This window comes from Ursus americanus, chromosome 14, assembly GCF_024610735.1.
Source record: "Ursus americanus isolate L20-20 chromosome 14, mUrsAme1.1.p, whole genome shotgun sequence".
NCBI classification, from domain to species: domain Eukaryota; kingdom Metazoa; phylum Chordata; class Mammalia; order Carnivora; family Ursidae; genus Ursus; species Ursus americanus.
The window spans coordinates 52,106,586-52,128,748 of record NC_142140.1 but is presented as its reverse complement, the minus strand read 5'-3'; the positions used below and the strand labels follow the sequence as shown (position 1 = coordinate 52,128,748).

The window sequence follows — 22,163 nt, the reverse complement described above, 5'->3', positions numbered from 1 at the left end:
CTTGGGGAGAAGGTAGGACAGAAGCTCCTCCTCCAAGATCCTCACTGCGAATGGCCTTTCCCTGAACTTCCTTTTTAATTTTTTCTCAGAGTCCTGAAATTCCTATTGCTTTTTACCCACCCCGTGTGCCAGTAGTGAGAAGTGAGTCATATCCGGTTTTCGGCACAATTGTGATTCAGCTGTGAGTCAGTGGGGTGTGGGTGTGCTGTGGAAACAGCTCCGGGGGACTCCTCCTGTTCAGACCAGTAGTTGGGCATTTCGATTATCAGTCTGTGTAACCACCGCGCATTCCAAAGCTCAGCATATTCCCTTCTCTCCTATTTTTTCTCTCTTACTCATTCTCCTTGTCACCTGGGCTGTCCGCAGTGGCCACCTCCAGCCTGGCCTCCTTGTAATTCAGCTTCCTGCTCCTTTGATTCTTCTAAGCCCTCCTTGTATTTCCTTCTCTCTCTCTCTCTCTCTCTCTCTCTCTGTCTCTCTTGTTATCACGTCTGTTCTCCTTTCGACCCCCTCAGAGCTCTGCTAATATCACCTGACTGGTTTCCTGACCGTTGGCAGGAGCACGGCACTTGCACTTTGAAGACCCGGACTTGGTTGGCTTTTTATTTATCTTTCAAATTTTCTTTAAGTAATCTCTACACCCATTGTTGGGCTCGAACTTAACGACCCTGAAATCAAAGGTCGCATGCTCTTCTGACAGAGCCAGCCAGGTGCCTCTGTTTGCTTTTTAAAATGAGGTACAACTGGGGCATCTGGGTGGCTCAGTTGGTTAAGGGGCTGCCTTCTGCTCAGGTCGTGATCCCGGGGTTCTCCCTAGCCTGCGTCTCCCTCTCCCTCTGTCCCTCCCTCCCCTCCCCCCAGCTCATGCTTACTCTCTATCCTCTTTCTCCAATAAATAAAATCTTTAAAACGTAATAATAAAATAAAATAGCTTTTTCTTTTTTAAAGATTTTCTTTTTAAATAATCTCTACACCCAATGTGGAGCTTAAACTCACAACCCCGAGATCAAGAGTTGCATGCCCCACCGAGGGAGGTGGCCCAAGGAAGCTAGTTTTTGTGTTTTTTTTTTTTAAGATTTTATTTTATTTATTTATTTGACAGAGACAGCCAGCGAGAGAGGGAACACAAGCAGGGGGAGTGGGAGAGGAAGAAGCAGGCTTACAGCAGAGCCTGATGTGGGGCTCGATCCCAGATCGCCGGGATCACGCCCTGAGCCGAAGGCAGATGCTTAACCGCTGCGCCACCCAGGCGCCCCAGGAAGCTGGTTTTTAAACGGGGTCCCAAGGTCCCTGGCCCCCGGGGCCCTCAGCCCAGGTGCAGGATTAGGTTCAAGCGTGGCGGAAATGTTCAAGGGGGCTGGAGGTCTCTGGCCTTGTCTACCCACCCTGGAATGACAAAAGACAACAGAAGGCCCTTGGAGCAGTTAGAGAACTGGAGTAACAAGCAGGCAAGCCGGGGGCAGACAGTGATCGGTGTTGCCGTTACTTCACTTAATTATTTTTTCTTTCCTTTTAAAAAATCTCAAAAGTAAAGCATTCTTCAAAGAAAAAGAACTCTGAAATGAATTGGCCACTATTCCCTACGCAGAAGCACAGATAGGATTCTGTTTCTTAAAGAATAAACATGGAACTATTAGAAATTATTCTGCACCTCCTTTTTCTCCCCAGTTAGAAAATATTATGTGCAGCTTTCTGTTTTACAACATAGGATGACTGGCCTCATCTTTTTCTTTTTCTTTTTTTTTTTAAGATTTTACATACATGACCGAGCGAGCACAAGCAGGGGGAGCAGCAGGCAGAGGCAGAGGGAGAAGCAGGCTCCCCGCTGAGCAGGGAGCCCGATGCGGGGCTCGATCCCAGGACCCCGAGATCATGACCTGAGCCGAAGGCAGGCACTTAACTGACTGAGCCACCCAGATGCCCTGACCTCATCTTTTTTCGATAGTTGCAGAGGATTCACATTATTATCATCTATAGACTTTGCACACATAGCTATAACCCTACGTTTAGCTAGAGATATACCTTTTTAAGTTAGATTGGTATTATTAATCAATTGTTGCTTAACAAAGTACCCCAAAACTTAGTGGCTTGACATAACATGCATTTACTGTCCCACGGTTTCTGTGGGTCAGGAATTTGGTAGCAACATCGCTAGATGGTAAGTTGCAAAGCGAATGACTGCAGGAAAAGAAATTGTGCAGGCTCTGTGGTATCCGAAGGCTTGATGGGAGTGAAGACTCCATTCCAAGATGGTACACTTGGAGGCTTTTGGCAGAACACCTTAGGTCCTCTCGGCGTGGAACTCCCCCTTGGGCTGCTTGAGGGCATCTTGTGACATGCCTCCCCCAGAGCAGGCAGTCTGAGAGAGGGTCCCATCTAAGAAGATCATGGAGGAGGCTGCAGTGCCTTTTTGACCGAGGCTCCGAGGCCACACCTCACTGTGTCTCCCTTTTTCTGTGAGGAGCAAGCCCCCGAGTCTAAAGCACACTGCAGGGGCGCCTGGGTGGCTCAGTCGTTAAGCGTATGCCTTTGGCTCGGGGCGTGGTCCCAGAGTCCTGGGATCGAGTCCCACATCAGGCTCATCCACTGGGAGCCTGCTTCTTCCTCTCCTGCTCCCCCTGCCTGTGTTCCCTCTCTCACTGGCTGTCTCTCTCTCTGTCAAATAAATAAATTAATTAAATCTTTAAAAAAATAAAAAAAAATAAAGCACACTGCAGTGCGGCAAATTAGGCTCACCCTTTCAAGGTAGTGTCACAGAATTTGTGGTCCTGTTTTTTTTTTGTTTTTTTTTTTATGATTGATTTATTTGAGAGTATGCGAGTGGAGGGTGGGGGGTGGGCAGAGGGAGAGGGAGTGAATCTCAGGCAGACTCCCTGCTGAACACAGAGCCGAACATGGGCCTGGATCCTGAGACCCTAAGATCATGACCTGAGCGGAAACCGAGAGTGCCCTTTGTGGTCCTATTTCAAACTGCACCAGTTGTTCTCTCCTTTTCTCCTAAGAAGGCCGTTGGAATTCCTCGAACTTAGCATCGCCCTGCACCTGTGCTAGTATTTCTTCCGGGTCCCAGAAACTTTGCACCTTAACTTAAACGTTGCAGGTTCTGCCCTGTGACCCTCTGCAAGGGAGAGAGTGGAAGAGTGGCCCGTTTCCCAGCCCTTTGCCTGGTGAGGTGAGGGACCTGGCTCTGATTCTCCCCATACCTGTTGCACAAAAGTATTGTGACTGCGTCCGGCATTGGCCTATGCCTCCGTTGTGCCGAAAGGATGAAAAAGACATTCCTTGCCCTCAAGATTTAAATTTAGGTTGGGAGATGTGCAAGTAAACAGGTGCTTCATGTAGTGTGATAGGAGTGAGAACTGGATGTTTTAGGAGCTTCTGGGGGTGCAGAAGCCAGTTTTTTGGAAGGTCCGTCTCAACGTTGAACTGTTAGTCAAGAAATTACCCCCAAACTTAGTAGCTTAAAACAACACACATTTAGGGGCGCCTGGGTGGCCCAGTCCATTAAGCGTCCGACTCTTTGGTTTCGGCTCAGGTCATGATTTCAGGGTTGTGGGATCGAGCCCCATGTTGGCCTCCTCGCTCAGTGTGGAGTCTCCTTGAGATTCTCTCTCCCTCTCCGTCTGCCTTTCCCTCTCGTGATCTGTCTTTAAAATAAATACATAAATCTTAACAACAGCAACAACTTGCATTTACTATCTCACAGTTTCTGTGCGTCAGGAATTTGGAAATGGTATAGCTGGATGGTTCCAGCTCCCTGTCTTCCAGGAAGGTTCAATCTGGATGACTGCAGGGGAAGAAAACTTGGGAGAGTTGGGACGGAGCTGCAAGGATTTAGGCTCTGAGGTTGTGAAACTTTTATGGGATCCAGCATGGAGGCAACATATGGGTCACGAGGTTCATTGTAGAGGGGGAAGGAGAAAGTCCCTCCCACAGTGTTGTAATTCACGTTGCTTTGGGGCAGGAAACAATTGGTGAAATCTGGTGACCTCAAGGTCATCGCCACCTTCCTTGCATGTAGGGAAGCTTTCAGGTCCGCTATTTATGGGGAAAACAGATGCCTGCAGATGTGTGGATGGAAGGCATGCTGGCCATTTATCATGAGGTTGGAGGGGAAGTCCTAGGCAGGTCCTTCCAGCTCCCTTCCCACCATGGATCACCTTCACTTCTCTGCCACCTAATGTCTTGGCATTAACTTGGTTGGAGACCTCAGTTGTTCCATTTTGGCCAAGAATGGAATGAGCTTCATCATTTTAATGACTTGCTTTCCCGTGACGTCAAGCCCTAAAAGCTTTCTTCTCCCCCCACGCCCCCATGCTCCACAAATCTTTTTTTTTTTTTTTAAGATTTTATTTATTGAGAGAGAGAGAGCACAAGCAGGGGGAGGACAGAGGGAGAGGGAGAAACAGATTCCTTGCTGAGCAGGGAGCCCAATGCGGGGCTCGATCCCAGGACCCTGAGATCATGACCTGAGCAGGAGGCAGATGCTTAACTGACTGAGCCACCCGGCACCCCATCTTGAAGGACTCTTAAAAGTAGCCTTTTTCTCTTGAGAGCTTTTTCTGTATCTTCATTTAATAAACTTATATCACTTAACTCACACACACACACGAGTAGCCTTTTATTTTAGAATTAGATTTACAGAAAAGTTGCAAAGATATTGCAGAGAATTCTCATAGATCCCACATCCAGATTCCCCCAATGCTAACATCTTACAGACCATAGTATATTTGTCAAAACTAAGAGTTTGGGGCACCTGGGTGGCACAGTTAGTCTGCCTTCGGCCCAGGTCATGATCCCAGGGTCCTGGGATCGAGTCCTGCCTCAGAATCCCTGCTTAGTGGGGAGCCTGCTTCTCCCTCTCCCTTTGCCGCTCCCCCTGCTTGTGCTCTCTCTCTCTCTCTGTCAAATAAATAAAATCTTTAAAGAAAAAAAACCTAAGAGTTTAATGTTGGTCTGTTACTATTAACTCTAGACTTTATTTGGATTTCACCACCTTTTCCCTTTCCTCTTCCAGGACCCAGTCCAGAATTTCACAGTGCATTTGGCCCTAAAGTCTTTCATCACAGTCTTAACTAGTTGCTCTCCAAACTCTTTGAATCACATGCCTCCACTGGTTAAAAAAAAAAAAAAGAAAGAAAGAAAGAACGAGAAAAAGCACACACTGTTCTCCCCAATATAATTATTCATTATATACCACTACCACTCTATTAGATACATTATAGGATATAACTCCACAGAGAAGCAGAGATGTTGAACAAGATGAGCTAAAAAATACATAACACTTTAAAAATATCTTATTCGTGATAGCTTCCTAGGATTTAAAATCTCAAGTGACAACGTATAGTTAGGTCAGGGAAGGCAGGGTTGTTTTTAAGATTTATTGACTTGAGAGCGCGAGCACATGCATGTGAGCACCTGCTCAGGGGTGGGGGGCAGAGGGAGGGAGACCCTCAAGCGGACTCTGCAATGAGCATAGAGGCTGACCCAGGGCTCCATCTCGCATCCCTGAGATTACGTCCTAAGCCGAAACCAAGAGTCAGACGCTTAACCAACTGTGCCACCCAGGTACCCTGTTTTTTTGTTTTTAAAGATTTTATTTTTAAGTAATGTCTACATCAAATGGGGCTCGAACTCAACCCCAAGCTCAAGAGTCGCATGCTCTACCGACTAAGCCAGGCAGCCACCCCTTTACTTTCCTGTTCTTTTTGTCTGGAAGGTTCTCCCAGCCTTGGAATAACTTTCTGGAGAGGTGGTTTCTGTTTCAAGTTATCATGCATTCATTAATTACCCTTGTGCAAGATGAGGTAATGATTAAATTTTGCACAAACCATTAAACTATACTTTTGGTTATGGCTAGCATTCAAAATTGATAAAAGGAAAAACAGAGGCGCCCGGGTGGCTCTGTCGGTTAAGCTTGTATTTTGGTTTCAGGTCAGGTCATGGTCTCTGGGTCGTGGGATCGAGTCCCACACTGGGCTTCATGCTTACCAAGGAGTCTGCTTGGGATTCTTTCCCCCTCTGCTCCTCTCCTTGCTTGCACGTTCACGCTCTCTCAAATAAAATGAATGTTTTTCCTTTTTTTTTTTTTTTAAGATTTCAATCTTCTTATGAGAATAATGGAACTTACAGTAAATGTAGCCATCAGTCAAAGTGTACATTTTACATACTATTTGCCCTCAGAACATCTGACTCAATAGGAAAATCCTACTAACTTCTTTTTTTGGGGGGGGGTCTTATTTATTCGTAAAGCATGATGAGGTAAACCAGATAATAATTTTTATTGGCCACAATGTTTTAATTTACATAGGACATTAAAGTTTATATTTAGAGATTAAAAGATTTTTTTTACCAGGTATCACTAATAATAAACGTTTGCTTTATTCCAGTTTACAGAGAACAGTGCATTCTGAATCAAAATATAGTATTTAAGACTAAACTCAGTCAACATTACTGTGATCTCTTTCCCAAAATGCAAAAGTCAATGTGTTAAGGAAATTTCCCAGAAATTTACTTGTCCTCATTGTTTATCTAAAAATCTGAGTCTTTGTGGGCGCCTGGGTGGTTCAGTCGGTTAAGCGTCTGCCTTCGTTCAGGTCGAGATCCCGGGTTCTGGAATCGAGCCCCGCATAGGGAATCCCTGCTCAGCGGGGAGCCTACTTCTCCCTCTCCCTCTTCCTGACACTGCCGCTGCTTGTGCTATCAAATAAATAAATAAAATCCTTTAAAAAAAAAATCTGAATCTTTGCTTTCCTAGAAAAAGTTTCTCATATTACAGCTTTGCTACTGTCTCTGTTCTCTTTTGAGCCGACCTTCCAATACACGATTATTTTTGCTCCAGCATCTCTGTTCTCTGACATCTACATTCATAGTTTCTCATAATTTGTATCTCTTTCTATTTCCTCCCTACCTACTGGAGATGGCCCCTCATCTTTCCTTCCGCTGAATGATTTCACACAGTCAATTTTCCTCATTTCTCTTGCCAACACAGGTTTCTAATATACTACATCATTTAAATTATTATGTTTTTAAAGGTTTTATTTATTTATTTGACAGAGAGAGAGACAGCCAGTGAGAGAGGGAACACAAGCAGGGGGAGTGGGAGAGGAAGAAGCAGGCTCTCAGCGGAGGAGCCTGATGTGGGGCTCGATCCCAGAACACTGGGATCACGCCCTGAGCCGAAGGCAGACGCTTAACGACGGCGCCACCCAGGCGCCCCTAAATTATTTTCTTTTTTCATGTGCAGGGAAGTGCTACTATTTTGTTTCCTACGTTAGTGCGTCCTTACACTGGACTCAACAACCATTATGTCAAGTTTTACACACTGTTGGCAAGTCACTCTTGTAGATCTATTCTTTGCATCCTCCACTGCACTTTTGGTTCATGAAATTTGTTGTGTGTGTGTTTTATTTCCTGGGAACGATTGGATTCTATTTCTGGTTCATTCCACAGCTGGCAGGAAACAGACACACACAGGTGGTGTTGTCAGTTTCCGATGCTGGCGCTGAATGGTCCTTCCTCTTCCCTTCTCTGTCAGTGGAAGACAAGTGTGGGAGAAACGAGTTCCAGTGCCAAGATGGGAAGTGCATCTCCTACAAGTGGGTTTGTGACGGGAGCGCCGAGTGCCTGGATGCCTCCGATGAGTCCCAGGAGACCTGCAGTGAGTCCCCTTTGGGCATGACACACTTCGTACCCTTTTTGATGAGAGCGGGTGACAGATGAGGTGAACATCAGCCAGTAGGCTGATGTGTTCAACCATGAATTGGGACTTGGGGGAAGAGATATTTCTGGAACCTTAACAGCTTAAAAAAAAAAAAATGAGGTGAAATTCACATAACGTAAAATTAACCGTTTTAATGGAATCAGTTCAGTAGTAATAATATGGTCACGGTGCTATGCAACCATCACCTCTGTCCTTCCAAACCTTTTCATCGCTTCGTGTCTAATTTTTTTTTTTAACAAGTTCCATTAGCTGTCTTTCATTTTCACCCAGAAATGTGGGCTTGGACCTTCTTTCTGAAAACTGTGTTTTTGCTCTGCAAAGCTGGGGCTGGGGAGTCAGAGCGGGCTTCCCTCTGAGAGAAGGCTCAGTCGGGTTTCTCCCACAGTGTCTGTCACCTGCAAGTCTGGGGACTTCAGCTGTGGCGGCCGTGTCAACCGCTGCATCCCTCAGCCCTGGCGATGTGACGGCCAGGTGGACTGCGAGAACGGCTCCGACGAGCAAGGCTGTCGTAAGTGTGCTCCCTCCCCGGGCAGCCCCGCGCTGGCCCCTCCTGGTTCCCCCCTGGTCCTGGGCTGCAGTTAGAGTTGGTGCCCCAGCAGAGCTGCGGATTGGCTGCTCTGGGGTCTGCGGTGGGCTCCATCTCCTGGAAGCTCCCCCCAAGCTCCCTCGTACTGTTTGAACCCCACCTCGCCCAGGAGGCATCGCAGGCGATAGGGTCGGTTCTACCTCTTACAGTCGTCAGCAAACTCACTGAGGCTGTCCTTGCCAAGTGTCCCCGCCCCCAACCACATGGCACGTGCTCTGGTGAGCCCCTGTGACCACCCCCAGCCACCCCGGGAGGCTGAGCACACAGTAGGTGTTCGCTGACCTCGACCTATCATTCAGCTGACCACCGAGAAGAGGAGAGCGTCACCAAGTTGCGGATTCTGGGAAGAAACAGGGCCCCGCGTCCTGGAGTGGGAGGCACTCCGGAGGGCTGGGGGTCTGACGTGGCTCTTCAGTGTTAGTTATTAAATGGTGTAGTTTTGTTTTGTCCTTTTAATGGAGTAAGGCTCTGAGAAAAATAACCAGGAAAAATCTAAATAACTAATTAAGATAATGTCAGATCTTCAAGTTCAGAAAATATAAAAATCCATGATATTAAAAAAAAAAAAAACACACAAGCATTCTCATACATTCACTTGAGAAATGCGTGTCTAACCTGGATTAGTGATTATCTGATGAACAACCTCGTCTGGGAACATTTAGAAATAAAGTGGATTGTTGTTCTTTTTCCATGTACGTTTTTTTTCCTTCTAGGTTTATTGCAATATAATTGAAATACAACATTAAGTTTAAACATTAAGTTTAAAGAGTAGATGGGGGAAAGAATTTTAAAAAACAAAAAAAAGTTTGTTTTTTTTTTAGATTTTATTTATTTGACAGAGAGAGACAGCCAGCGAGAGAGGGAACCCAAGCAGGGGGAGTGGGAGAGGAAGAAGCAGGCTCATAGCGGAGGAGCCTGATGTGGGGCTCGATCCCAGAACGCCGGGATCACGCCCTGAGCCTAAGGCGATGCTTAACGACCGAGACACCCAGGCACCCCATAAAAAGCCCAAAATTTTTGTTAAAGTTGCCGATTTCTCTTTTTTTTCCCTAAAAATTTTATTTATTTATTTGAGAGAGTGCGAGGGGAGGGAGAGGGAGAGAGTATCCAGAGCAGACTCTGAGCTGAGCGCAGAGCCCGGCGTGGGGCTCGATCCCACCACCACAAGTTCATGACCTGAGCCGAAATCAACAGTCGGACACTCAACCAACCGTTAACCGACTGAGCCACCCAGGCGCCCCGCCACCCGGACCACTTTAAAAACATTTTTTTGGTGGGGGCACCTGGGTGGCTCAGTCAGATGAGCATCCAACTCTTGGTTTCGTCTCAGGTCATGATCTCAGGATCGTGATACCGAACCCCGGTTCGCTGTGCTGGGCATGGAGTCTGCCTAAGATTCTCTCCCTCTCCCTCTGCCCCTGCCGCCCCCCTCGTGTGTAGACTCTCTCTCCAAAAAAATAGAGTAGCTGATGATTTAATACACACACACATAGCAAAGTGACCACCACTGTTGTGTTAGCCAGCACCTCCATGACATCACATAATTACCACATCTTGGGGGGCGTTTCTTTTAATAACAGCAAACGCTTTAATAGTACTTCCCTTGGGCTGGGCCCATGTGCAGATGAGGAAACAGGCACAGAGGGGCCACAGGAGCAGGCTGGGGAGGCTGATGCTGGCAGGGGTTCCTGTCCAGGGCCCCTGACCACCATCCTGGCTGCCTCTCCAGGGTCTCTCGCCGAGGTCTGGCTTCTCCGGGACTCCGTGTCCTCATCTGTGGAACGGGCTGCTAGTGAGAAGTGGGGGCTCTCTGACCGGCTTGTCTTCTCCCGTCCATCCCTGCAGTGCCCAGAACGTGCGCCCAGAATGAGTTCCGCTGCCAGGATGGGAAGTGCATCGCCCTGGATTTCGTCTGTGATTCGGATCGGGACTGTTTGGACGGGTCCGACGAGGCGTCCTGCCCCGTGCCCACCTGCGGCCCCTCCAGCTTCCAGTGCAACAACTCTGCCTGCATCCCCGAGCTGTGGGCTTGTGACGGCGACCCCGACTGCAAGGATGGCTCAGATGAGTGGCCGCAACGCTGTGGGGGCCGCAACACGTCAGCCCCCCAACAGGACAATGGCCCTTGCTCGTCCCTCGAATTCTACTGCCGGAGCGGCGAATGCATCCACTCCAGCTGGCGCTGTGACGGCGGCCCTGACTGCAAGGACAAGTCCGACGAGGAGAACTGCAGTAAGGCCACCATGCGGGGGTCCTCGCCCCTGTCCCTGTGCTCCCCTGGGGGTGGGACAGGTCGGCCTTTCAGTGCTTAAACACTGTCGAGGCCCACCGTGGGGATTTCAGTCTCATTCCGTGTTTCTTCCAGTGCTCCTGATCACGTGGAGGAGAAAGCCTCCGTGAAAGGGGACCCTGTCTCTAACTAGCCTACGTAGCTCACCTCTTCTCTTGACCAGAGGAGCAGGTGGCAAGCTGCAGTAGTATTTTCGTCCAGAAAGGATCCTGGCGCCGGGCCTGGCGGGTCACCTCCGGCCAAGGACTCAATGTCACTGCATTGTGTTCTCCTCCCCCATAGAATGGGGCAAGAGCATTGGCCTTCACTGGAGTCCAGCACCACCCCATCGAACTTTCTGGGGGCGGTGGACACCTCCCACCTCTGCACTGCCCAGTGCGATAACTGCTACCCAGGGTCGCTAGTGCAAGCGGAGACTGGAATGTTCGGGTTTATTGCACTTTCGCGAGTTGGCAGTTAAGTAGCCACGCGTGGTGAGTGGCTCCTGTGTTGGAGACCGTGGAGATAAAGGACTGTGCCCAGACCCTGGCCTGGCGTCAGTGCTTCCTGGGGGTGGGGGGGGGGTGTCACCTCAAAGCCAGCGGTGTAGAGCTGCTGTGAACCTAGAACATGTTTTCATGTCCCTGATTCTTTGGTAACTTTGCCCCTGTGCGCTCTTTTCACAGAATTGTAATCTCTGTCTAGATGGAATTAGACTTTTTAAAAGTCACTTTAAAAAAAAAAAAAAGTGACTTTTTTTTTCCCCAGTAATCTCTCCACCCAGTGTGGGGCTCGAACTCACAACCCCGAGATCAAGAGTTGCACGTTCTTCTGACTGAGTTGCCAGGCACCCCTGAAAGTCACATTTTAAAATAATGGATGACTTTGTATACAATTTGTACTAAAACTCAGCACAAACTCACTTAATTCTCATAACTTGAGCAGGCTTCCCCCACTCTTTTATTATTATTTATTTATTCATTCGTTCGTTTGTTCGTTTGACAGGGAGCACAAGCAGGGGGAGCGGGAGAGGGAGAAGCAGACTCCCCACCGAGCAGGGAGCCCGATGTGGGCCTCGATCTTAGGACCCAGGGATCATGACCTGAACCAAAGACAGATGCCTAACAACTGAGCCGCCCAGGCACCCCGCAAATTATGCGTTCTAAGGACACCTGGCCGCCTCCATCAGTAGAGAGTGTGATTCTTGATCTCAGGGTTGTGAGTTCAAGCCCCACGTTGGGGGAGAGATGACTGAAAATCTTAAAATTACATGTTCTCAAAAATGCGTATGTGGAAAGATTGGAGAAAACTCCAGGAAAACTCAGTGGATGTGTTAGGGTGCTTCCCCCAACTTTCTTATTTTCCATACTTTGTCCTGTGACTTTAGTAATAATTTTCTGGGATTCTTCTTCATTGAGGAAAAAAGTACTTACTACCATGAAGGAAAACCCAATGCTACAACGGTTAGGGGCACCTGGGTGACTTGGTCGGTTAAGCGACTTTTGATTTCGGCTCAGCTCTTGGTCTCAGGCTTGTGAGATCGAGCCCCGTGTTGGGCTCCGTGCTGGGCATGGAGCCTGCTTAAGATCCTCTCTCCCCCTCTGCCCTCCCCCCCCACACACCTTAAAAAAAGAAAAGAAAGAAAACTACATTGGCTAAAATTTAGAATATGAAGACAGGTGTACCTGGGGAGTTTTTCCCCAGGTGAGAAGCAGGTAAAATGGATGAGCCCCTGTCTCCTGCTCATGGAGGTGGTGGGGCATGTTTTTTCACCTCTAAAATCTTTCCTGTGATGTGCTGTCCCTGATGCCCGAGGCAGCCAGGAAATTGCTGCTTCGAAGGTGCTAGTTTGTTCTCTTCGCTGCTCCTTGAGAAAACCCAACATGTGTCCTGTCTTTCCCAGCTGTGGCCACGTGCCGGCCTGATGAGTTCCAGTGCTCGGATGGGACCTGTATCCACGGCAGCCGGCAGTGCAACAGGGAGAATGACTGTAAGGACATGAGCGACGAGCTCGGCTGCATCAACGGTGAGCTCCTCTCGGGGCAGCCCTGTACCCACTGTGTGTCCTCGGGCAAGTTGCTTGCCCTCCCTGAACCTCGCTGCCATTTCTCTGACATGTGTCACGAGAGCATCTATCTCAGGACTGTGAGATTTAATGAGGCCAAAGTGTGCAGGGCTCCTGTCTTTGAGCTCAGAGGTAACGTTCGTTTGACTCCACGTACGACTGTACGTGGAGACTGTACGACTCCACGTAAAGCACTTTCCTGTGCTTACAGAGTGACACTTCTACTCCTGGGAATGACCCCAGGAGAAACTCGAACCTGTAACCGGGAGACGGGCTCCGGAACATGTGGAACAGCACCGGCCTAACAGCAAAACACTAGAAGCAACCCAATTGTTTATCAGCAGCATTCATTTAAAAATTGTTTTAATTGTGGTAAAATCATGGAACATAAGGATACTGCTTTTATTTTTTTATTTTTTATTCTTAAAGATTTTTTTTTAAAGATTTTATTTATTGGGAGGGAGAGAGCGAAAGACAGAGGACGAGTAGGGGGAGAGGAAGAAGCAGGCTCCGTGCTCAGCAGGGAGCCTGATGTGGGGCTTGATCCCAGGACTCTGGAATCATGACCCTAGCTGAAGGCAGACGCTTCACTGACTGAGCCATCTTTAAATTCTTAAAGATTTTATGTATTTATTTTGAGAGAGAGAGTGTATGGGGAGGAGGAGGGAGAGGGAGCTAGAGAATTTTAAGCAGGCTCCACGTCCGGACGTGGGGCTCGATCTGACGACCATGAGATCATGACCTGAACCGAAATCCAGAGTCAGACGTTTAACCACCTAAGCCACCCAGGCGCTCCCTGAAACAAACTTTTTTGAACAAGAAGTTAAATTCTGATAATGCACTTTTTAACAACTGTGGTAAACGACATATAAGAAAAAATAATTACTATCTTTCCGATTTTTTTTTTCTAAAGATTTTATTTATTTATTTGACAGAGAGAGAGCCAGCGAGAGAGGGAACACAAGCAGGGGGAGTGGGAGAGGAAGAAGCAGGCTCCCAGCAGAGGAGCCTGATGTGGGGCTCGATCTCAGAATGCCAGGATCATGCCCTGAGCCGAAGGCCGACGTTTAATGACTGAGCCACCCAGGCGCCCCCCATCTTTACCATTTTTAAGTGTTTATTTCCATGATGTTAAAGTACATCATTATGAATACACTTACATATCCTCTTATGTGAATAAGCTATTATATGAATAAAGAGCAGTAAGTGGGCTCTTGCGTCTCAGAAGCGCCTGACCGTCCTCTTTGGCTCTTAGTGACGCTGTGCGAGGGCCCCAACAAGTTCAAGTGCCACAGCGGCGAATGCATCACGCTGGACAAAGTGTGCAACTCGATCAGGGACTGTCGGGACTGGTCGGACGAGCCCCTGAAGGAGTGCGGTAAGCCCCCCGGGGTGCAGGTGGCTCTCGGACTTATGGGGAGCTGGGGCTGGGACCCAGACGTGGGTGCTGTGGGGCTGCAAGTCTCCTGCCCACCCATGCCCATGAGTGCTTTAGCTCTGCGGCAACACAGACATGGGGGTCCTAGGGGAGGAGCAGCTTTGCTTCCGAGCCTCAGTGTTCACATCTGTAGGATGGGACAGTAAGGGTTCAACATCCTGGGGCTGCTGGGGATTGGCTGTTGCGATGCTTGTAAAGTTTCAGCTGTGCTCTCTATCCTGTGGCCATGCAAATATTTTGGACTTGACCAGCTGTAAGGTCTGTCGCAGCTGTTCAACAGGACCGTTGAGCAGGAAAATCGCTTACGAATGCACACGAGCGTGATCGCGTGTGGCCGAGCTCCAAGCAAACCCAGTTAGGGACACTGATGTTGATGAGGTGCAGGTGAGGTTGTGGGGTGCAGTCCGGAGCTGACGACCGAGAAAGAATTCTTGAGGCGTCTTTGGTGCAAAATGGTGGTTTATTAAAGCACGGGGACAGGACCCGTGGGCAGAAAGAGCTGCTGCCCCCGGGGTTGTGAGGAGTGGCCCATTATATACCCTCAAGTTGGGAGGGGGTTAGGGATAGCGTAAGTCTCTAAGGAATTTTGGAAGCAAGTTTTCCAGGACCTTGAGGGGGCTAGCTGTTGTTGGGAAAAGGTCATTTATTACCGTCTAATAAAACCTGAGTCACGAGACCCGTCAGATGTCTATCGGTGGGCCATATGCTTGGGGGATGATTGCCAACATGTATCTGGGGGGGGGGTAGAGATAAAGGACGTTTCCAAAGGAATTTTTATAGGTTAAAGTAGACTTACAGGATCTTGGTGGAGGGGAGGGGGTCAGGCTAGGACTGCCTTTTGCCCTTAGCAAAGTATTAACATGGAGGCAGCTGAGTTCCTAGAGGAATGTCACCGTGCCTATTTCAAGGACTTGTCAATGGGCTGTAGGTAGTAAGGACTATTTCTTTGTCCTTTAGGGCAGCCAGGAGTGCCTGAGGAATGTCACATACATCCTGGGGGGGGGGTTTGCAGGGCGTCAGCTTCTGCTTTGTCCTCAGCTTGCCTTCCGTTCCCTCATCAATGTTTGAACCTTTCACGTGGCACGAAATACTTTTTCTTTTGATTCTTATTTTTCTTTTCAACTATTTAAAAATGTAAAAAGCATTCTTAGCTTTGGGGCCACGCAAGAACAGAGGGTAGGCTGGCATGGGCCACCGCCCTGTAGGGAGAGCCGGGGCATGGGTGCCGGCACCCCGGGTCTGGTCCAGCGCTGTGATCTTGGGCGAGTCTTGGAGCCTGGCCGTGCCTCAGTTTCCACAGCTGTGGTTCAGATACCCGTGTGCTTGCTGGGAGTTAGGACCTGCAACTGTGGAACATGATTTTTTAGTTTTTATAATCAAGAACATTTTCAAATGTGTTTTACAAAAAAAAAGAAAGAAAGGAAGGAAAGAAAGAAAGAAAGAAAGAAACCATAGGATTTACCGTCTTGGCCATTTTTAAGTGTCCAGTTCAGCGGCATTAAGCAGACTCACATGGTCGTACAGCCATCCCCACTGTCCGTCTCCAGAACTTTCTCATCTTCCTAGACGGAACCTCTGCCCCAAGAAACGCTGCCTCCGCATCCCCTCCCCCACCCCTGGCACCGGCCATCTACTTCCTGTCTCTGAATTTGACTCCACTGGGGACCTCCTATGGGTGAATCCTACAGTATTTGTCCTTCTGTGCCCCTCGTGGTTCACTCAGCGGAATGGCCTCCAGGTTCCCTCCTGGTGCTGCACGTGACAGGGGTTCTGTGACGTCCTCTTCGGGGATGTGATAGTTCACTGGTCCCTGAGTCGTGGCCATCATGATGAGGGTGATGAGATGGTGCAGGGGTGCCGATGACCTGAGTGTGACCAGCCCCCCCCACCACCACCACAGGGACCAACGAGTGTCTGGACAACAAGGGCGGCTGCTCCCACATCTGCAACGACCTCAAGATGGGCTATGAGTGTTTGTGCCCTGAGGGCTTCCAGCTGGTGGACCAGCGAAGATGCGAAGGTGATTCCTCCTCAGCCCTTTCTGCTCCTGGGGTGGCCAGACCCTCGGTGCCTCAGTTTCCCCACCTGTTCAGTGGGCACGAAAGCGGTGCTGACCTCACGGGCCTGTTAGGAGGCTTTAATGAGGTGCCGGATGCCTGGGACATCCAGCGCAGGCCCAGCCCTCGAGGAGCACTCGGTTCTTGCCTTTGGGGTTAATAATTACAAAAGAAATCTCGGCTGACGCAGCTTCGCCCTGTGGGCTGCACCCCTGGGGCGAACGGTGAGGTCAGGGTCATTGTTGGAGACGATGCTTGGCTGTTTCCGTGTTTTTATTTCTGAACCTGCTGGTCACCAAGACCCTGGCTCTGGAGGTCTTCCCCAGAGGGCCTCGGCTGTCCCCATGTGCCATCGGGAGGCATGGCTTTCGGTGGGAGCCCATCACTCCATCGGCACCCCAAGTCCCTGTGTCCCGACTTGCAGATATTGATGAGTGTCAGGATCCCGACGTGTGCAGCCAGCTGTGCGTGAACCTCGAGGGCAGCTACAAGTGCGACTGTGAGGAGGGCTTCCAGCTGGACCCCCACACCAAAGCCTGCAAGGCTGTGGGTGAGCACCGGGCGGGGCCGATGGGGGTGGGGCCGGAGCCAAGAGCAGGTGCAGGGGGGAGTTTCGTCATGTGACCTTTGCATCCACTCCAAAGACTGCTGGGGCCGGGGCGGGGGGTGGTGGTGGTGGCAGACTGTGTCCTCCAGAGACCTCTGGCAGATGGTGAGCAGCCCTGTCAGGAACTTGCCAGGAGGCTGCCCGTCCGGGTCCTGCCTCCCTGCTGACCCAGATCAATTGGCAGGAGATCCGGTTTGCAGCCCCCAGGCCCCCCAGTGGCTTCAGGGAACAAGAGGTTGAAAGGCTGTGCCTGAAGGCCCCCCCCACAACCAGCTGTTCTTATTCACTTAGAGGGACTTATACCCAAAAAGCAAACATTCCCTTAAGAGAGACCAAGCTATAATCAATTGCTCATAAGAAGACCAAACCGCAGGAATCGCGGTTTCTTTTCTACCTAAACTGAAGACGAGCCCCGCAGCCGGGCACTGATTCTCCGAAGCCCCGAAGTGAGGGGATCCCATGTGTTTGAGGAGTCGACCAGTGGGCCAAACTCCCTTTGCTTTGTGTCCGCTCCGCCCTCCGGTGTGATTCCCATGAGGGACAAGTTTGCAGAAATATTTTAGATCGTCTTCCGTTTCCTCAAGGGTCTCTTTGAGCCTTGAAGGCTTCTCCCCTGTTGTTGTCCCTTTTGTGACTGTTCGTTGGCCGCCCTCTGTCACAGCCCCATGCGTTTCCCCGTTCTGGGGAAAACTGGGGACTGAGTTCTTGAAACCCCCCCAGGGTTTGAGGTTTCACTTTGGTTCCAACCTGTTGGGGCCGGTGTCTATACAGACACCCTCCCAGGGGTGCGCGTGGTGTCGTGGGAAGGGCTATTCGAGGTCAGTTGTACACACGGTCAGCTTGTTGGTGAATATTGGTGTCATGGTTACAGCACAGCCCCCAGAGTCGGGGCAGCCTGGGTTTGAATCCCAGCTCTGCCACTTGCCAGCTGGTGTGACCTTGGGCTCGTCACTTCCCCTCTCTGAGCTTCAGGCACCTTGTATATAACGAGAGAGTTTGACGACAGCTCTGGCCCCATAGGGGTGTGAGGATCAATGAGGGAAAACGGAATATGAAAAGCACTCAGAATTTCCTGCCCTAAGGAGTAGCTCTGTATACCTTAACCATGAACGTTTCTTCATCTTTATGTTCCACGATGGAAAATGCTGGGGCCCCAGTGTAGGTTTTATTTTTAATGGGGGTTTTACTTCCATTCACGTATGGTGGGGCCAACCCAGCAGGAAACGACCACCACTGAAAAGATCGGTTGTTACAGTTCCCAGGAGGAGGGGGAGCGTGGCAGCCCTGGGGCCCCCTGGGGAAGCACCAGGGTCCCTCAAGAGGCAGAGGGAGAGGGCCGGCCCTGGGAGGGGCTGTCCCTTCGGGCTCTGCAAGGCCCAGGATGTCAGAGCATCAGAACCACACGGTTAATGCGCCAGCGAGGCATTTTCCACCCCATCCTGAGTGTCTCCTCCGGTTTAGCCGGACCCCAGAGGGTGACAAGCAGGAGTCAGGGTCCCTTCTGCTCCCCTGAGCATCCTCCCTGCGTCCCCAGGCAATATCGCCTACCTCTTTTTCACCAACCGCCACGAGGTGCGGAAGATGACCCTGGACCGCAGCGAATACACCAGCCTCATCCCGAACCTGAAGAACGTCGTCGCCCTAGACACGGAGGTGGCCCGCAACAGAATCTACTGGTCTGACCTGTCCCAGAGGAAGATTTACAGGTGAGCCTCGGAGCCGCTCCCAGCCCCGACCCCAGGTGAACTCGGCCCCTCGCACTGACGCTCTCCTCTCCATCTTCCCCCCTCCCCCGACAGTACCCAAATCGACAGAGCCCCCAGCTTCTCCTCCTATGACACCGTCATCAGCGAGGACCTCCAGGCCCCCGACGGGCTGGCAGTGGACTGGATCCACAGCAACATATACTGGACAGACTCCGTCCTGGGCACTGTCTCTGTGGCAGACACCAAGGGCGTGAAGAGAAAGACGCTCTTCAAGGAGAAAGGCTCCAAGCCGCGTGCCATCGTGGTGGACCCCGTGCATGGGTGGGTACTCAGACGGAACGAACTGCAGAGGTGGGGTTCGAGAACTGGTTAGGACTCAGACTGGGGGAAGGCGTGCGCCTGAGCTGGACTGGTCTCCGTGATCTTGGGGCTGTCCCCAGCCACAGAGGCCCTTGCTGTCAGGAAAGAATAGGACCTAGAAGGGTGGTCCTTCCTCACATGCCCTTTGTTGATCCCTCTTGATGTCTGCTAAGATACAAGTGGACCCTGAAAAGTGCGCTCAGGGTAAGAACCCAAAATCAGGGAGGCGCCTGGGCGGCTCAGTCGGTTAAATGTCTGATTCTTTTTTTTTTTTTTTTTTTTAAGATTTTATTTATTTATTCGACAGAGATAGAGACAGCCAGCAAGAGAGGGAACACAAGCAGGGGGAGTGGGAGAGGAAGAAGCAGGCTCATAGCGGAGGAGCCTGATGTGGGGCTCGATGTCAGAATGCCAGGATCACGCCCTGAGCCGAAGGCAGATGCTTAACCGCTGTGCCACCCAGGCGCCCCAAATGTCTGATTCTTGATCTCTGCTCAGCTCCTGATCCCAAGGTCGTGAGTTCAAGTCCTGTGTTGAGCTCTGCGCTGGGCATGGAGTCTACTTAAAAAACGAAAACGAAACAATAACAAAAAACAAAGACCAGAAATTAAAATATGGATTTAAATTGGTATTAGAAATTAATAGTTATTTAAGTTCTGATTTAGTATTTTATGGCAGAGAATCCTGTGCCAGGATTGGACTGGAGGAAGGTAAAAAACGCTCAGATCCAAGGGAAGTTTCGGGGAGGATGCCACAGGGAGTAAAGGTCACCACCCCGCCGAGCCCCCGGGGCGGGGGTTTGCACGGCCCATGGCTGACTCAGCAGCTCTGGGGCCCGCAGGGACCTGTGTCCCCTGACGGAAGGCATCTCCCCGCCCCGTGTCCCGAACCCATTACACCATATCTGCCCGTGGAATTTCACAATTCTGGACAGGCAGCCTGTCCTGGTGGCAATCATCAGAAGGAAAGGGAACTTTTTTTTAAGATTTTATCTATTTGAGAGAGAGAGAGATTAACAGCACAAGAGGAGGGGAGAGGCAGAGGGAGAGGGAGAAGCAGGCTCTCTGCTGTGTGATCCCAGGACCGAGGGATCATGACCTGAGCCCAAGGCAGACGCTTAACCAACCGAGCCACCCAGGTGCCCCAAAAGGGAACTTTTGAGACGAGCATGACTCACATGGGACAGACCCTGAGTTGAAGGTGGGCCTGGGCCCACAAACATTCTCGTTTGGTAGAGGGACACTCGGTTGAATGAATTTAGCCCCCCAGCTGCCAAGAAAGAGAGAGGCTCGCAGAAATAACCCCTTAGATACAAATCATGGGTGGGTGTGTGGTGTCTACTGTTGTGTTTCTTTTCCCCCCAGGTAGAGTAGCATAGGATTGCCCTCTTGGACCCTGTTCTCCCCTTGGCTCTGTCATTTGGCATATGGGGCTCATTCCCTGTTGACTGGATGAGCCATGATTTACTTTGTATCCAGCGCTTGGAAATTAAGTTTTCCCCCTGCCTCACACAAAGAGGCTGCAAATACCTTTGAATACCTTCAAAGGCGAGTCACTTGCAATTTCTCTGCAGGATTGTCAATTCTAGATTCCTCATTCTAGAAGTTGGGTTACTAGGTCCGAGGGTACGTGCGTGGAGGGAGCATCAAATTGCCTTTGAAAACCTGCTTTGTGAAACCCGGCCTCCATTAGCGCCCCCGCGCGCCCGTCTCGCTCACGGTCAACAGCAGGTCTTTGCCAGTCGCAGTGGGGAGGGGGGCTTTCAGTGTATTTGTAAGTGGCTGGTTGTGAGTGAGTTTGAGCATCTCTTCAGAGGCTTAAAAGCCATCGGAGACCCACGTCCAAGTGTAGCGAATGCAGATGCGAACAGGTGTTTGCAGCCCCGTGTTCACAGCAGCCGGGGCCCGAAGCAGCCCGAGCGTCCCTCGATGGCTGAAGGGTAAACCGAATGCGGTCTAGCCACGGGCAGAACTGTAGTCAGTCTTATAAAGGAAGGACCTCCTCGCACCTGCTGCGACACGGATGAACCTCGAGGCCGTTATCCGGAGCGCAAGCAGCCAGGCACGAAAGGACAAGTGCTGTATGAGCGCCCTTACATGAGGTCCCTAGTGGGGTCCCATTCATGGAGACGGGGAGCCGAGTGGCGGGAGCCAGGGGTCAGGGGAGGCGAATGAGGAGCTGGTGCTTCGTGCGGTCAGAGTTCCAGTCTGGGGCGATGGAAGAGTTCTGGAGATGGATGGTGGTGATGGTTGCATGACAGTGTATGTGTACTTAACGTCACCGAACTGGACACTTAACAGTAGTTAAGATGGTAACTTTTATGTTTTATGTGTTTTACCACAATTAAAAAATTTTTTAAAATCAAAGCAAAAACAAAACTTGCCAAGAAAAGAAAAAAATGTATAAAAGCCTTCAGAAATCACTGTCGAGGGTGCAAATTAAGGGCCTCAGTCCAGACATTGGAATAAAAAAATCTCCCTTTGTTCTCGAAGGTTCTAAAATCCTGCCAGGCCTCACCAGTTTGCATGCGCTAGGGTAGCAGAAGAAACCAGTGCGAGGTCTCTTTGGGAGGATGTCTTAACAATTCCTGGCCTGGCTGCCTCAGCTGGGAGCTGCTCTTTGGGGTAGACGGGAGCCTCCCCGGCTGACGTCCTGCTGTTCTTGCCGCTCGCCCCCCAGCTTCATGTACTGGACGGATTGGGGAACCCCTGCCGAGATCAAGAAGGGGGGTCTGAACGGTGTTGACGTTTACTCGCTCGTCACGGAAGACATCCAGTGGCCCAATGGCATCACCCTGGGTATGTCCTTGGGACCTGGGTCTCTGGGGTCAGGCACTGTCTGGAGGAGAGGAGGGAGTGGCCAGGCTGCACCTGAGGAAGGAGATGCGGCTTCCTGAGTTTTTTGTAACCTGACACTAAACCACACCAGCGTGGGGTTTGGCCTCACACAGGGAGGTGTGCAGTTGGGGCTGCTTTTAGGGGCACCTCTCTGCCAGGTCCTTGGGGGGGGCTCCTTCCTGGGGAGAGTGGAGCGCCCAGGCCCCGGCCCCTCTGGCATCGGCGTGTGATCTCTTCCTTATCCACCTGTGGGTTCTAGATCTTTCTGGTGGCCGCCTCTACTGGGTTGACTCCAAGCTCCACTCCATCTCCAGCATTGATGTCAACGGCGGGAACCGGAAGACCGTTTTGGAGGACAAGAAAAAGCTGGCGCACCCCTTCTCCTTGGCCATCTTCGAGGTGGGGGCCGGGAGCCAGGGCTTGCTCCTTTGGTGCTCGAGGGAACTCACATCTGAGTGCTGGTTACTGAGCGCAACTCACGTGCGAGGCCTAAGTGCTCGTGCTGACGGGTCAAC

General features: G+C 50.5%; 1 protein-coding gene across 2 annotated transcripts in view; it reads left to right on the top strand.

The window, feature by feature from the left end:
- LDLR (low density lipoprotein receptor) overlaps window positions 1-22,163 on the top strand; it is a 34,068-nt gene that overhangs the window by 3,796 nt on the left and 8,109 nt on the right. For both annotated transcript variants that reach the window (XM_045774542.2, XM_045774541.2), the window contains exons 2-12: window positions 7,538-7,660; window positions 8,109-8,231; window positions 10,155-10,541; window positions 12,482-12,604; window positions 13,899-14,021; window positions 15,982-16,101; window positions 16,563-16,688; window positions 18,280-18,451; window positions 18,545-18,772; window positions 21,491-21,609; window positions 21,908-22,047. In XM_045774542.2, coding sequence (XP_045630498.2) covers window positions 7,538-7,660; window positions 8,109-8,231; window positions 10,155-10,541; window positions 12,482-12,604; window positions 13,899-14,021; window positions 15,982-16,101; window positions 16,563-16,688; window positions 18,280-18,451; window positions 18,545-18,772; window positions 21,491-21,609; window positions 21,908-22,047 — 1,784 coding nt within the window. The remainder of the gene's footprint in view (window positions 1-7,537; window positions 7,661-8,108; window positions 8,232-10,154; window positions 10,542-12,481; window positions 12,605-13,898; window positions 14,022-15,981; window positions 16,102-16,562; window positions 16,689-18,279; window positions 18,452-18,544; window positions 18,773-21,490; window positions 21,610-21,907; window positions 22,048-22,163) is intronic.